Below are 16,143 nucleotides of genomic sequence, written 5' to 3' on the forward strand. Positions count from 1 at the left end.
AATGCATTTTATCTGTATTAAGATAAAGTGCTACTTCATTTGACCAGGCCCCAACTTCATACAGAGGCAGTATTACAATTCCACTTTTTCTATTATCATGGTATAAGACATTCTACTAGAATACAGAAAGTCTTTATCATATCTAAAGATGTGAGAATGTGTTGAAGTGTGGGAAATTGGTGAGAAAAATGTAATTACCTACACTCTTAAGCACCACCTGCATATTCCTTTTCATTATCCTCCAATGTTACAAGCTTACATGTCTTGTCGAAGACCAATTCAGTATTGCTTTATGTCCAGTATAAATTGGTGCTATATAAATCAGAATGATCTACTTTAATTAATTAATTTCAAGGTGACAATACCTAGGTATTGACTAGGACATTATTCTTCAAGTCAGCAGTTTATTAAATGGTAGTTTTCTTGCTTCTGCATTTCAGGAGGGGGTTGGTTAGCAGTAAAGGAAGAACTTCAGTGTAAGGAATACAATGTTCGTGAAGATGTTTCCTAAATTCAGTACATATCTGGCTATGAAGAATACCAGTATAAGATCACTACTGAATACAAAAGCGGAGAGATTTTTGTATCTGTACAGATAGATATAAAAATACCTATAAACTGATTAGCTCTTACTCTCTCAATCAGTGCTGGTAAATTAATAAAGCTGTGATTTTGGAACTGTTCTTTGCTATTAAGAAATTTGATTGAGATTTATGATGTTCTCACATCATGAATGCAGGAAGAATTCTAAACAGTAAACCCTATGTGACACAACCACTGCACTGCAATGACAGGCACACCTACACCTGCTATCACCAGGACTGGAGGCGTCCTGCATTAACCATCATAACACACACTGGTAATGATTTTCACAAACTGGAAAAGATCCAGTTTGCGATCATTTGCTCTGCCACTCTTGAAATGCAAATCTAAAGCACATCTGCTCTTTTCAGTTGGTGCCTATTCATACCCCTCCTCATCCTGGCTTCTATCACTGTGCCACCAAGAGTGGCAGAGAGCTATACAATTATGGGCTGAACAGCTGTATGACAGCGGCACAAGGAATACGCTCCCATCCTCATGATCAAGACCAATTTGTGTTTCCTGACCAAGATGTCTTTATTTATTTGACTGATACAAATTGAAGCATCTCAGACAGAAGTGTTAAAAGCTACAGGTAAAAAATGGCAGCAGGAAACTGAAAGCGGTATCTGCTGACAAAGCTTTCAGCATCTTACATGGTCCCTCCCTAAGCTAGCATAGTAAATCCTAAGGGATTCCCTATGGGATTACTTTGTAAAATATACTTCACTATTGCATTAACAACATTATTTATTTCACTGTTTGTTATTCTATGTTACGCTTTTCAAGGTAAGCCTATCATAAAGCTTCAGGAGGCCAGAAGAAGGCCCCTCCTATCAACATCTCTCCCAGAGCAACATACCCAGAGCAGGAGTCCTTTACCAACAACAGTTTCTCTAGAGTTTAGTGAAGGTCCTTGTAAAATTGGAACCTCTTACCAAGCAACGCAGACTTTCAAGATATATTTTGTTCTTCTTAATCACCGATTATCCTTTGTTCCTCTAAGAAGGGCATGTGGATCCACCCACAAGGAACATGCACAGTTGCTTTCCTCTAGAAATAAGAATTAAATTTTCGTCGTGGATTCACATGCAATCACAGTAGGGTAGAATGACAGTGGGGTGACTCCTGACATCCACATTACAGTCCTGTAACCACTCCTTCCTGATTACTGAAGAAAGTGGGAATGAGGATGACTACAGAATGATCATTCCACTCCCATGAATTTTCTCATTAATAGGATCAAAGTACACAGACTTCCAACCAAAGAGATCGAAAGGACAGTTATATTTACCTGTGGTACCATGCCCAGAACCCTGCCCCTTCCTGCACCCCTGTTGTCATAAAGGTACAGTGAACAACCTCCTCAGTTTCCAGCATCCTAAAGGATTAAAAGGCTCAAAAGAACCTTGAGTAGGAAGAGCTGGGAATTATATATATAGACTAGAGATCTTTATGTGCAGTTTCAAACAAGCAACTTTCCTCTTTACATGCTTGCCTAGATGAGTCACAGGTAATTACATAAGAAAGGATCCAGACACATCTGCTAGAATAAAGTGAATGCTAGAAGGCTGCCTTTCCAAAGGCAGCAGTATGGCAGGAATTTTCCACATACATACAATGCTAGGTACATAAGAAGAACTTCAAACAAGATTTCAATCACTTCAACTGTGTAGACTATACTCAAATCAACACTGGTAGCTTCATGCTAGCACTTCTAAGACAGTCTTCTGCAGTTCTCCAAAGAGATAATCAGCATGAAAATAAATTACTGCTTTGATTTCTCAGCTAGACACAATCAAAAGCTTTTGTCCCAGTAACAAAAAAGTGATATTTGTGTAATATCCAAGACACTCAGAATGGCTTCAGCCCTTAAGTAGCATGGCGTAAGGAAAAAAATAGGAAAAAGAAAAAAGAGGCAAGTAGATTCATATTCTGACCACTGAAACTCAGAATCCATCTTAGAGACCAATACTGGCACAGAACACTGTCTAGTCTGGAAGTGGAGAGCAAGGGGAGCAGAGGAAGCAGAATAGAAAGAGTTATTGTAACTCAAATATCTCCAATCCTTCCAGCCAAAATGTAAATACCAGTAAAATCATCCACAAAGAAGGACGTAAATGGCTGCAAGGGAGTATATTGTCCCATCAATGCAAGTACACAAGTCAAACACCATTGAAGCCTAAGATTTTAAAAGTACAAGAAAGGTGGCAACAGACAAGAGTTTTCCATTTATAAACGCAACAAAGATGTGTGCAGTGCAAGTGTTTTTGTCAGATTGACCTTAGCTGTGCAATATTTAAAGGTCACATTCCTTCAAGACATAATTCAAAATGTTAGTAAAAAATGCCTGCTAAGGAGAAAGCGATGTTCTTCCTTATAGGAAAGGATTTTTCCACATGATGGAAAGGTCATGCCTAGCAGACCCCTTCCTTCTCCTGACCTGGACATCTCTAACACACAATGAAAATCCACTCTTAACTTCTTAGTGCTGCTGACAGTCTGCACTGTGGAAATACCAAACACTGGATGTCAATCACATGTTTAATATAAGCAGAGCCAAGAATAGAGAAATACCCTATCACTCCCCACAGATAATCAAGAGGTTCTTTGACCTGGCTTGGCCAAACTAGTTTTCCAAATGACCAAGACAACAGAAGGCAAATAAGTCTCTGAGGGAAGATACGTTCAGTAAAACACATCTGAAAGATACCCCGAGAAGAGAGATACTGTAGGGTGCAAGAAGTCTTCATTATGGTAGGATAATTCTTTGCTTCTTCTCACCCAAGTATGACCAGACAGACACATGAAGATTGGTAAATGCTAAGCAAGTAGGGTCCAGAAAAAAATTAACTCTACTTCAAGATAAACATTACAATCTTCAGCGTGTCCACATCACATAACTGAACACAGCGGGGAGGCTGCAATTAAGCTTTAACTTATACCAAAGCATTCACAGGGCAGAATGTAGTGGTATCAGATATTAAAAAAGTGGTCTAATACAAAGAATCTGAAACAGTTTAAGCTAATGACAAAGGCAGAAGCTTTCCGTCTTCTCTGAATTCCATTTCACTGCATGGAATCAGTGACGGATTTCAGGAGTGCTTTATCTGAGAACAGAACAAAGAGTAAAAGCAGACAACTGATGCCTGGAGTACTGCTTCTGTTTGACTGCTCAGCCAAGCACAGATGAGCAAAGATGAGACACTTCTTGGCATGTAAAAGCACAGCCACAAAGCTTTGCATCTTGATGCACTGATTTCATTGAGTGATCTTTTACTTATACTTCCAAACCTGAAAATTAGCTTTAGCTATAACACTAGAAAGAATCAAAACAGTTAGGAAGATAATACAGAGCATCTAAAGAACCACGGAAGAAGAACCAAGTAATTAAAATTTGCTTTGTTTACAGCTTCCTGGTTACCTCAGACAGTATTTACAAGTAGTTTTCCAACATAAGAAACACAAATTTTGCTATTATATGTATGTGAGAGAGGAAGTGTGTGAAGAGAATACCAACCTTCAGCTTGTGAAGCTGGTGATCGTGCCCACTTCTTAATGCAGTTCAGATGGAATACATGGTAGCAATTCTGACAGCTCCACACTGGGGCTACTATTCGGACCACCTCACAGCATACCATGCACTCGTACTTCTCTGTGGTCAGCTGTTCAATCAATGACCCTGCAAATAAAACACACGCTTGTGCATGAAACATCAGCTAGCTGAGAAAATACAAGTGAAATTCAAGATTTCATTTAAACTATAACAGGACTTCTTTTTCCTGTACGGCTATAAACAAGATATTAGTCTACTCCTTGAAGATTCTGGTATGAAACCCGATAAGCATTTTTCTAAGTTTTACAGCAGGAAAAGCAAGTATGGGATTCCCACAAAAGTGGCAAGAGTAATCCCTGTTGAGGAATAACCATCATTCCAATCTTCCAAATTTGTTAATGGTTTTAAGCTTGGCAGAAGTTTGGGATTTTACTCATCACTTTTTATGGGAAATTTATCTTCGCCTGAAGTTTAAACTGAAAGGCTCAAAGCTCTTAACTACAGAAGGTTCGGCCAAAATTAAATTCCCATCCTTGAGTATTCCTGAGAGATCACACAACAAATATTAACAGTGAAGTACTTGGATTACAAAAATAAGCCCCTCATAAACTGACTGCTTTAGAAGTGGAATTACTGGGAAAGAATAGTCAAAGTACAGGGCCTTTGAGTCATATGAAAGAACATGAAAAAGTACTCTGAAAATAAAGCCAGCACTCCACATGAAAAGACAAAACAGTCTGACAACAGAGTTAGATATGCAACCGTAACAAAGGCACTACACAGTCTGGCAGAATTGAAGTTGACTCTCCAATCAAGGTAAGGCAACCAAATACACTTTTTAAATGCTATTTGATCTATGCCTGCAGAATTTTAAAGATCTTGAGTGTGAAGTGTAAAAACATACCATTTTTAGACAGTGCCAATACAAAGGAAGTTAGAACTCATTATGAAGGACAAAAAAATATGGAAATAACAAAAGAAAAATTACTATCAATTCAAAACATGTTCATAACACGCACGACTGAAAGCAAGCCCAAAGCACAAAGAAAGCATCCCTATCTAAACCAGACTCCTTTTCTCCAGAAGACTAAAGCTATCTTCTCTGTAGTCAGAACAGCTGTCCCACAGAGACTCAGACTCAGTCCCCCAAAAACAGTGGCAGATACGTTTCCAAAATAGCTCCCAACTAAAGCATACAAAAACAGACTGCCATTTTAGAGGAAGTTCCTTCAGTGCCCTGCAAAAGATTGCTACTTCTCTTCCTGCTTATTTCATTCGACCTTTTCCATGTCATAATAATAATGATGGGAGAAAGACTGAGATATTTTTATGATACAAGTAGAACCCAGGAGCACGAAAGTTACTGTATATGCATTAGGAAGGCTCAAGGAGAATCTTGAGCCTTGAGCTTCTTTCTCCTAAGGGAACAAAGTTACTACCTGAAGCAACATTACACTTCCTGATTATGCTACTACTTTCTCAGCTCTGAAAGTGAAGAGACACTGAGAAGCACAACCTTCAGAAGACTCAATACCACAGTTAAGATAGGAACTAGTCTGCCCTTCTCTACCATTCTGGGCAGCACAGATAAAGTTGAGATTTTTGGGTGGTTCAACTGGAAAAGGACAAAAAAAACAAAGAAAAGAAAAAAATAGGCCAGTTTCCAGACACTTTCTCTTACTTTTTTGATACGTTGAAAAAAAAAAGGAACAAAAAAAAAATCCAGTTAGGAGGAGAATACTGTTCTTCTGTCATTCTCCTACTTTTATACAAAACATGACAAAACTGTTTTGCAAAAATCAGTTTTAGGATTGTCTCTCTCAAGTCCCCTTGTTCGGTATGCTCAGAATTTGACTCCCTGGCTCCCCCAACATACATGTTTTAACATGGTGCCTGACCACTCCACCAACTGCAGTTTGGTAGTGAAACAAAACAAAAACCACCTTTAAACAAAATCCGTTCTTCCCTAGTAAACATAACATCTCACCACACAGAAACCACATATTTACATGTAATTCTACCCTCAGATACTGACCTAATATGAAATAAGCCTCTTTAGCTAGTCAAATGTGAAGGCAGTTCAAATTATTCATGATCATATCTTTAATACAGAAGTACAGGACAGTCTAGAAAGCTTACCTGTATGAGTTTCTTTGTTTTTTGGTACATCACTTTGCTTTTTCCAGTACTGGGTCCAGCTAAAATGAAGTGCAGGTGCTTGATCCCCCTTTAGAAGGAACTTTCTTCCATTACATCTGACAGAATCAGACAACTGATGCCTGATATCACTCGTCAAGGTTTCATCATTTCTGTGAACAGACAATTCTTTCTTCCTTTCATTTTTATCTTTTGGAGTATATGCAAGAGAAGACTTCTTACTTACTTTTGTATTTTTACTACGGTGAGAATCATGTCTTTTCTGACACTCTTTTTCTGCAGGGGGTTTATTCCACACAGGCTTCCGGGGATATCTTTTGTTTGCGTAATTGTAGCCTTTCTGCTCATCCACACCACCAACAGGGGCATCACAGAATGCTTTTCCAACAGATGATTCTGAAGAGTCAGACTGAGTCAAATCCAAAGATGGAACATTTTCAAATAGGTCTACTTTCTGTTTAGAGCTCACTCTCTTTTCCCGGTCATGTACTTGCTTTGCCTTCTCCCTGAAACCTTTTCCAGATACATGCATCAGGTGTGTTTTCTTTGGCTTTGCTCCCCTGCTATCAGCACTTGGTACTTCCCTGTCACTCTCTGAGGAGACAAAGTCATTGTATCCTCTAGCAGGTGCTCTTCTCCCTGGTACTGCTGCAGCATCTGAAACTCCTGGACCTGCAGCAGCATCAGCAGTACTTGGCTTTATCTTACTTCTAGTACATGTGCTGTCATTTCTTGATCTGTGCCATCTCTGGCTTTGCAAGTTGCGGTTCTTCAAACTTTTACTGTTACCAAAATACCGGTGAAAGTCTTCAGGATTCCCATATTGACCTTCTGGATTACAAATGCCATGATGCTTTGCGGAAGAGCTTTCATACTCTGGACCTCTTTCAGAGGACAGACTAGGAAATGGTAAATTACTTCTACTCAGATTACTGTTGGAATCTTTTCTATCTTTGTTGGCCCAGTTTATATCTGTAGGTTGCCTTTCTCCTGGAATGGAATTAGCAGCATCAGGACTGAAATTCAAAACACCTAAAAAGTGAAAAAATAAAGATGTGTGTAAGACTATTAAATGTGAAATACTACAAGGGCCTGTAGTGACAGGACAAGGGGGAATGGCTTTAAACTGACAGAGGGGAGACTGAGATTAGACATTAGGAAGTTCTTCCCTGTGAGGGTGCTGAGGCGCTGGCACAGGGTGCCCAAAGAAGCTGTGGCTACGTCATCCCTGGAAGTGCTCAAGGCCAGGTTGAAAGAGGCTTGGAGCGACCTGCTCTAGTGTGAGGTGTCCCTGCCCGTGGCAAGGGGATGGAACTGGATGAGCTTTAAGGCCCCTTCCAAGACAAACCAGTCTATGATTCTATGATTTCTTTGCAGCAAAACTACCATACACGCAAAGGCCCAGAAGATAAATCAATCCCACACTTGACAGAACAACTGCAAAGAAGTTACCAGAAACTAGAGTCAAATCGTACAGTGCTTTCTGGACATTACCTTCTCTTGCCATCTTTACAGAATGACACAGAGTTAATATAAGAATATAAAAACATACGATATGGGAAAACATTTGAAGCAGCATTAAAATAATAGGCACACTCTACCTATTATTTTACCTTTTCAATAACGTGGAAATTAACATTTTGAAGGGAAGAACAAACCAGGACATTCCAAAACATTAACATATTTTTTCAGTGAATTTCACTTACTTTCAAATGAAAGAGTTTTTTAAACCTCTAGGAACAATCATAACTACTATGAGGGATTTGGTGGCCAAAGAAAAAACCATAACATACAACTTGTGGAAGTGAAGCTTTAAGTTTCCTGAAAGTTAGGAACTTAAAATTACATTTAAGCATGTTCTTAAGAACATAACCTAATTCATCCTTTTTAAAGGGAGACTCAGTTGAAATCATTCTGGAGTTTTGTCTTTGCAAAGACAATATATAGAACTATTTTTATTTAATATATTAATAGATAAGTATTATAGTATGTGTTATTAATGTAATAGTGTACTAGTACATTTTATGCTATATGCTATTCTATACTATCACACTAGATATAAAGAGCAAATGCAAAGTGTGTGTTTGGGTTTTTTTAAGCTGTAACACTAACCTGATTTTGAGACAGCAGAATGAGAACAGCAGACAGAGGCCTTTCAGAACTGCTTGGGATTGAGTTAAGAATCAAACTTAACTCAAAGAGAAGGGAAATGGAGAGGGAGGTGCTGAGCTCTTCTCCCTGGTGTCCACTGCCAGGGTGCATGGGGATGGCTCAAAGCTGCATTCATCAGGAGAGGTTCAGACTTGAGAGAAGGAAACATTCTTTTACCAGGAGGGCGGTCAATGCCCCAAGCCTGTCAGCATCCAAGAAGCATCTGGACAATGCCCTTAATAATACAATTTAACTTTTTGTCAGGCGGTTGGACTTGATCACTGCAGGTCCTTTCCAGCTCAACTATTCTATCATAAGGAGTGTAGACCCTAGTACATACAAAATACTAGGCTTATACATCTGAAAACCTGGACTGTAAGCAGCTTCCCTGGAAGCAATCTATTTTTCTCGTATTAGCACATGTATTCTGTGTAAAGAACTCAAAATATAAAGTTGTCCTTTTTACTTCCTACAACTACACTTTCAGTTTTTTCCAATGTTTCACTAGTTTCTTTCCTATCACTAATGAAGAACACTATAATGTAAGCAACAGTCATTCAATATAGATTATTTAACACAGTTTCACATATTTTGATTTGAAGACAGGTTGCCATCCTGTAATTACATACCAACTAAATTAGAAGCAATCCATTTCATTTGTTGGTTTAAGAATTCTTTCGGGTACCCTAAAATTTAAAGTTTAAAATTTAATTTTTAATTTAAAATTTAAAGATAGATACAAGGGAAACCAATTGGCTTCTTAACGTTTCATAAAAACATGTTTTGCAAATATCACACAGCTTGCCTCTGAGAAGTACATTCTGTTATTAAAGACCATCGTTTCTTTGGTTATGAAATGTGGTATGTAAAAATGTATGCATGAATTACAAACAAATTGCTGCAAAGGGCTTTCAAATGAATGCAGTAAATAAGCTTGAGGAAGTCTGCCTTGTAGATCAGTAATACTATCTGATACTGACATAAAAACATGCTGGACATAGCTTTAAAATGCTGGGTTTCTAAAATACAAATTGACTTCTGCACGTGGCCTCCAAGAAGCATAACCAGGACTTGAAATATAGCTGTAGAAGAGATATTTTTGAAAGCACTTTCCAAGTAATCTCGTAAGTTTGAAGAAACAGATGGGAAATCGGGATTCAGCTATTTAAAAGCACCTCCAAAATATGAATAATTCATCAGGACTTTTTATATCACCCATGAATAGGATTCCTGTTCTTACTGTCAGCTTTTACATTATGAAAAAAATTCCAAAGTGGTAAATTCTACTAAGACTTACTTCTGTCTGCCAAGACAAGTAACAGCAAAATACACATACAAGTGTAATAATCAGTAGCTAACACTGGCTCAAATTTCCTCTGACATGTTTACATGTACGTACACAAAAATCCCAAGAAAAAGGGAACCTCCAAAGCAAGATTGCAGCCTGTCTATAAAATAAAGAAAATCTTAGTACCTTTAGAAACAACCTCTGCAATGCAGATTTTAATATCCTTAAGAGCTCAAATGTGAATTAAAACCAAACATATGAAACTTACATGGTTTCAAGTCTGTTCTGCCACAACATTGCATATTACACCCCCTCAGCATTAACTATGGAGAGAGACAAAATGCCTTGGCAAGGTTAGGTAGTCTGTGTGAACTGTCCTTCAGAAAAATCATTTGATAAGGCCACTTTTAAAAAGACAAAGCAAATTAGTAAGTATGCATCTCATTTTAATCAGTACAAGCTCTGCTTCAAAACCAGCTCTGCTTCGAAACCAGCTTATTTTATGGACAGATAAAGCCAGACTTGACTTAGGCACTTTTTTTTATAAAGACATCAATAACGACATTTGAAGGTGCCACTAACAGACATTATGTTTAAGTGACATTTCTTAGCACAGTTTCAGCAAGCTACATTCAATTAGATTTTGAAGAGCCTTTAAACAATGTACTTTAATTAGGCTGAGACCGTATAAAGTTTGTAATTAAGAAAGACAAAAAAAAATTACATTGAAGAAGTCTAGCCAGGCCAAAGGAGGTGATCCTGCCCGTCTACTCTGCTCTCATGAGAGCCCACTTGCAGCACTGTGTGCAGTGCTGGTACCCTCAATTTAAGGAGGACATGAAGCTGTTGGAGTAAATCCAGAAGAGGCCACAAGGATACTGGAGGGCAGGAGTACCTCCTATATGGAGACAGGCTAAGAACATTGGGGCTGTTCAGCCTGGAGAAGAGAAGCTGCGTGGAGACCTCAGAGCAGCTTCCAGTGTCTGAAGGGAGCTACAAGGATGCTGGAGAGGGACTCTTCATCAGGGACTGTAGAGATAGGACAAGGGGTGATGGGTCCAAACTGAAACAGGTAAAGTTCAGGTTAGATATAAGGAGGAAGTTCTTTACTAGGAGGGTGGTGAGCACTGGCACAGGTTGCCCAAAGAAGTGGTAAATGCTCCATCCCTGGCAGTGTTCAAGGCCAGGCTGGACAGAGCCTTGGGTGACATGGTCTAGCGTGAGGCATCCCTGCCCAAGGGGATGATCTTATAGTGCTTTCCAACCCAAACCAGTCTGGGATTCTATGATGAAATACAAATCTCACCTGTCCGTTCTAGGTGCATAGGGCTAGAAACCAGAAAAGTGTAGCAATGTGAATAATCAGTTAAGCATTGCCTTGTTTCTTATATTCTTCTCCTTTGTCTCTTACACTCATTCCCTGAGTCTCAACAATCAATCACCACTGGCAAAATATCCCAGATGGGCTGCACATCTGCCATGACCCAAAACTGTCACTCCTCAACCCCAACTGCTCCTCAGATCTACCCTGAGAACAGACATACCTTTCATATTTAAGCTCACAGTCATACGCTCAGTCTGCCCATGGAGTTTCAGGGGAAAAGTCAGTTCCCATCTTAATATTGTACAAGCACAATTTGAAACTTACCTATGACATGGCTCCTCATAACATAGCATGGATTACAATAACAAGTAATGAGCTCCAGGGCAATATGACAATATCTGTGTTTGCTTAAGTACTGTAAAGCAAACGTAGAAATGGTGTATCATCCAGGCTGATCATTGCCAGCAGAGCTATTTTTAGCTCAGCACACCTATGTAAGACCCTTTATTCAAATATATGTACGCTGTATAAAACATTTCAGAACAGTTGACTTGCAGCCTCACAGCACATAAGACAGACAAGCAGACGTTTGCCTGCAGCAGCTTCTCTTAACTGAAACTATCACTCTCTACTCTCTGAACCATGTCCCAGGCCATTCCACTTCCCACAAGGCAGCTGTCAAGCAGAGAGAAGAGGCAGAGGATGCTATTTAAGACATAGGCTAATCATAACATTATCTGAAGTAACATCAGGGTGCTGCAAAAGTAGAGATTCATATTTTCTTCATCCCAGCCACAAAAGACAAGGATTCTTCCAGGCAGAAACCTAATGACTCTAGAAACAGTGAAATTAGTTAGCTCATCAGGTGATCCCAAAGTGACACTGATTACCTGAGAAGTCTACCCAGACTACAAGAAAATTAAGATGTGCTGAAAATATGAAATACCATAAACGACTCTGGGCAACCATATTATTTCTAGTTACACGCTCAAGTCACAGTTACATAATGGTTCTTCTATCATTAAATACCCATAGTACATGATAAATCATTAAACGCAAGGCTGGAATAAGGATCTTGAAAAGCTAATCCCCCCCCCCCTCCTCAATAGCCACACACGGTAAAGCAGAAATTAACCTGGACCTGCATCATAAAAACCAGCAAGTAAAAGAACAAATGAAAAAACCAAAATCCTTCTTGCACTTGTGATGTTCAACCACAATCCAGGTTGGGTCCCTAAACTGCTCTCTACCCGTGAGCCCCTGCCTACATCACAGGCTTGTTTGGGTTGGAAGGGACCTTAAAGACCATCTAAGTTTCAATCTTAGAATCCCAGACTAGTTTGGGTTGAAAAGGACCTTAAGCTGATCCAGTTCCAACCCCCTGACATGGGCAGGGACACCTCACACTAGAGCAGGTTGCTCCAAGCCCCATCCAGCCTGGCCTTGAACACTGCCAGGGATGGGGCAGCCACAGCTTCTCTGGGCACCCTGTGCCAGCGCCTCAGCACCCTCACAGAGAACTTCTGCCTTATACCTAACCTGAATCTCCCTCTACCAGCTCAAACCTTAACTTGCCCTCCGCGGCCAGGTGAGGTGCCACCTGCCTCAGCAGCCACCGCCTCCCTGCCCGGACCCCGGCCCCGCCGCGATGCCCGCACAGCCGGCGGGCTGGGACACGCCAGGCTGGCAGGTGGGCCCCGCGGACGGGGCGGGCACCGCGCGGTGAACTTTTCCAGAAGCCGGCCGCCTGGCCGGGCTCGCTCGCCACACTCCGAAGCTCGCACGTCCCTCCTCAGGCAAAGCTTCCCCCTCGCCGCCAAGGCCGGCCCAGCCGTTTTGGACACCCAAGGCGCCCACAAGCTGCGGCGGGCCAAGGGGAGGGGGCGGCGGCAACAGGTGGGGTTGGTGCCGCAGCCCCGCAGCCCCACGACACAGCAGCGCTCGCTCGAGCGGCACGGTGCGGCCGTCCGCCCGACAGGCTGCGGGGCGATGAGCCGCTCCTCCCCTCCGCGACCATCCTGCCCGCTCCCCCGAGAGCAGCGACCACACTTACCGGCGCCGGGCCGAGCCTCCGCCATGCCAGCGCAACCCCCCCACAGCGGGTCCGGCTTCCTGCCTGCCGCGCATGCGCGCAGCCAGCTCACTCCCCCCCTCCCTCCCCCTAACGCTGCCCCCTCCCCCGGGGGAGCGTTGCTACGCGCGCGCAGGCGCAGGAGGGCTCCGAGCGGGCGGGGCCAGCTCGCAGCCGGGCCGGGCGGGAAGGCGGGAGCGCGCTGTGGGGCGGCGGCATGGGCAAGGGGGTGATGTGTGTGTGCTGCGGCGGCTCGGCAGCCATAGAGACATGGCATGGTGTGCGTTGGGAAGGACTTACAGCTCATCCAGGTCCAGCCCCTGCCACGGGCAGGACACCTTCCGCTAGAGCAGGTTGTTCCAAGCCTTGTCCATCCTGGCCTTGAGCACTGCCACGGATGGGGCAGCCACAGCTTCTCTGTGCCAGCGCCTCAGCACCCTCACAGGGAAGAGCTTCTGCCTTAGATCTAACCTGAACTTGCCCTGTTTCAGTCTGAACCCATCACCCCTTGTCCTATCGCTACAGTCCCTGATGAAGAGGCCCTCTCCAGGATCCTTGTATAGCACCATAGAATGAACCAGGTCGGGGAAGACCTTCAAGCTCAACCAGTCCAACTCCAGTTCATCTCAGCTCAGCACTGCCAAGGCCACCACTGCCCCATGGCACTGAGGCCTCGTCTCCACGCTGTGTGAGCACTTGCAGGGCTGGTGCCTGCAGCCCTGCCCTGGGCAGCCTGTTCCAATGCCTGAGCACCCTCTGGGGCAGGAATTGTTCCTCAGCTCCATCTAAACCTGCCCTGGGGCAGCTTGAGGCCGGTTCCTCTTGTCCCATCCCTTGTTCCTTGGGAGCAGAGACCGACCCCCCCTCACTACAACCTCCTGCCAGGCAGCTGCAGGGAGCGATCAGGTCCCCCTGAGCCTTCTCTTCTCCAGACTGAGCCCCTCAGGTCCCTCAGCCGTTCCCCATCACACTTGTGCTCCAGGCCCTGCACCAGCTCCATGCCCTTCTCTGGCCCCACTCCAGCACCTCAATGCCTCTCTTGTAGTGTACCCCCTTCAGACACTGGAAGCTGCTCTGAGGTCTCCACGCAGCTTCTCTTCTCCAGGCTGAACAGCCCCAATGTTCTCAGCCTGTCTCCATACAGGAGGTGCTCCAGCCCCTGATCATCCTCGTGGCCTCCTCTGGACTTGCTCCAACAGCTCCATGTCCTTCTTACGTTCATGACACCGGAGCTGCACACAGTGCTGCAAGTGGGGTCTCACCAGAGCAGAGCAGAGGGGCAGGATCACCTCCCTCGACCTGCTGCTCACGCTGCTTTTGCTGCAGCCCAGAACACGGGGGGTTTCTGGGCCCAAGTGCACACTGAAGCCAGGTCATGTTCAGTTTCTCATCAACCAGCACCCCTAAGTAGTCCTCTGCAGGGCTGCTCTGACACAGCTTGATGGCTGCAGCCTTTCCCTGACATGGGCTTTGAGCGCTGGCAGCATTCCAGAGCCTGGCTCAGGCCACTATGTAAGAAAGATGCATAGGGCAGAAAGGAGGGATGTGTCATCAGGGATAGATGGCATCCTGCACTGCTCTAGGGAGGCAGCAGAGCCATGCTGTTGTCATCCCAGATGAGTACTGGAGCTTAAGCCTCGGTTGGGAAGCCCACACCAGGATTCCCGTGCTCCACAGAACGCGCACGCTGTGTGGTGCTGCGGGCTGGAGCCCTGGTGCTGAGCCATGGTGTGATCACACCTCCCCGCAGAGGTTTGCAGTGCCATGGTTACCGTACCAGAGCAGATCCGTGCTGCAGCGTGGCTCCACCGTCCTCACAGAGCTGCTCATCTTTCCAGACGCTGCAAATTAAGTTCACATTCAGAAGTCAGTCTTCCAAGATCTGGCTTTCATTGAAAAAGGCCTCCTGCTATTTGTGAAACAACATCTGTTCTTACGCCATTATCAGCCTCAGGAATCATTCCTCACTTGACAGATGAAAGTGCTGGGCAAAAGAGTTGCTGTTCAGATAACGAAAGCCTTCATCTACATATAGAGGGACGGTACTGTCACCTATTAAAACAGACTAGAAATACAGTTCTAGAAATCCATAGAAATATACAGAAGATTGAAATGGACAGCTTTTCCACCAAAAAAACCTTCCAATAATCCATAACATTGAGAGATACAGACAATATGCATTGTGATTGTCACATAGAGACTGTCTGCTGAAAAACTAGGAAACTGAGGCATTAGTAACAATATGTTCCATCCCTGGCAGTGTCCAAGGCCAGGTTTGACAGGGCTTGGAGCAAGCTGCTCTAGTGGATGGTGTCCCTGCCTGTGGCAGGGGGTTGGAACTTAATGAGCTTTAAGGTCCCTTCCAACCCAAACCATTCTGTGATTCCATAGCTCTGCAGGACACCTCAGGGGCACTGCTGCACTGTGCTTGCATTCTGCCCTCCACACTCCCCTGGTGAAATTCTGGCATCAGAGTTCCACCCGCTGCATAGTTCTTCCCCTCCTCATGGGCAAAGTTCATGGCTCCAAAGCCCTTAAAGCACCAGTGGGCTTATTGAAGAAACATTACCTGCTGAAATGCATCCAGACTGCTGCCCCTGCCGCAAAGGAAGCTTGCAAACCTGTATGGCAACATCCATGTTTTGCCATGGATTTTGAGTGTGTTTGAAGTGCTTTGCTGTATGTAACCATTTTGGCCATCCGGGGTTGCAAAGAAAGATATGTGGCAGTGTCTCACACAGTAAATACCCTTTTGTGCACAGGATTTCTTGGAGTTCCTGATTTTTAAAGCAGCTGCTCCTGCGTGTTTCCAGATGCCACTGGGGTTACTATCCCTGCAGCCAGAAGCAGCAGTTTAATGCCCTGTGTGCCATCTACCCCTCCAGAAAGCAAAGGAAGAGTTCTAAGATGCTGTGTGCATTTTCCATTGCATCACACAGTGATGTTCAGTCTCTTTTGTCCTTTCCTTCCCTACATAAAGCCCTTATAGACAAGCAACAAAAATAAATAAATAA

The 16,143-nt window shown here is 43.4% G+C and overlaps 1 protein-coding gene across 3 annotated transcripts in view; it reads right to left on the reverse strand.

Annotated features, from left to right (window-relative positions):
• The window catches only part of NFX1 (nuclear transcription factor, X-box binding 1), a 50,104-nt gene extending 36,929 nt beyond the window's left edge, over positions 1–13,175 (reverse strand). For all 3 annotated transcript variants that reach the window (XR_010609776.1, XM_065665609.1, XM_065665608.1), the window contains exons 1-3: positions 13,112–13,175; positions 6,278–7,327; positions 4,103–4,264 (exon numbers count right to left, since the gene is read on the reverse strand). Coding sequence is in view for 2 of the 3 variants with exons in the window: in XM_065665609.1 (XP_065521681.1) it covers positions 4,103–4,264; positions 6,278–7,327; positions 13,112–13,136 (1,237 nt within the window). In the remaining variant the exon portion in view is untranslated. The remainder of the gene's footprint in view (positions 1–4,102; positions 4,265–6,277; positions 7,328–13,111) is intronic.
• Between the last annotated feature and the right edge of the window lie 2,968 nt (positions 13,176–16,143).

This window comes from Lathamus discolor, chromosome 2 (genome assembly GCF_037157495.1).
Source record: "Lathamus discolor isolate bLatDis1 chromosome 2, bLatDis1.hap1, whole genome shotgun sequence".
Lineage (NCBI taxonomy): Eukaryota > Metazoa > Chordata > Aves > Psittaciformes > Psittacidae > Lathamus > Lathamus discolor.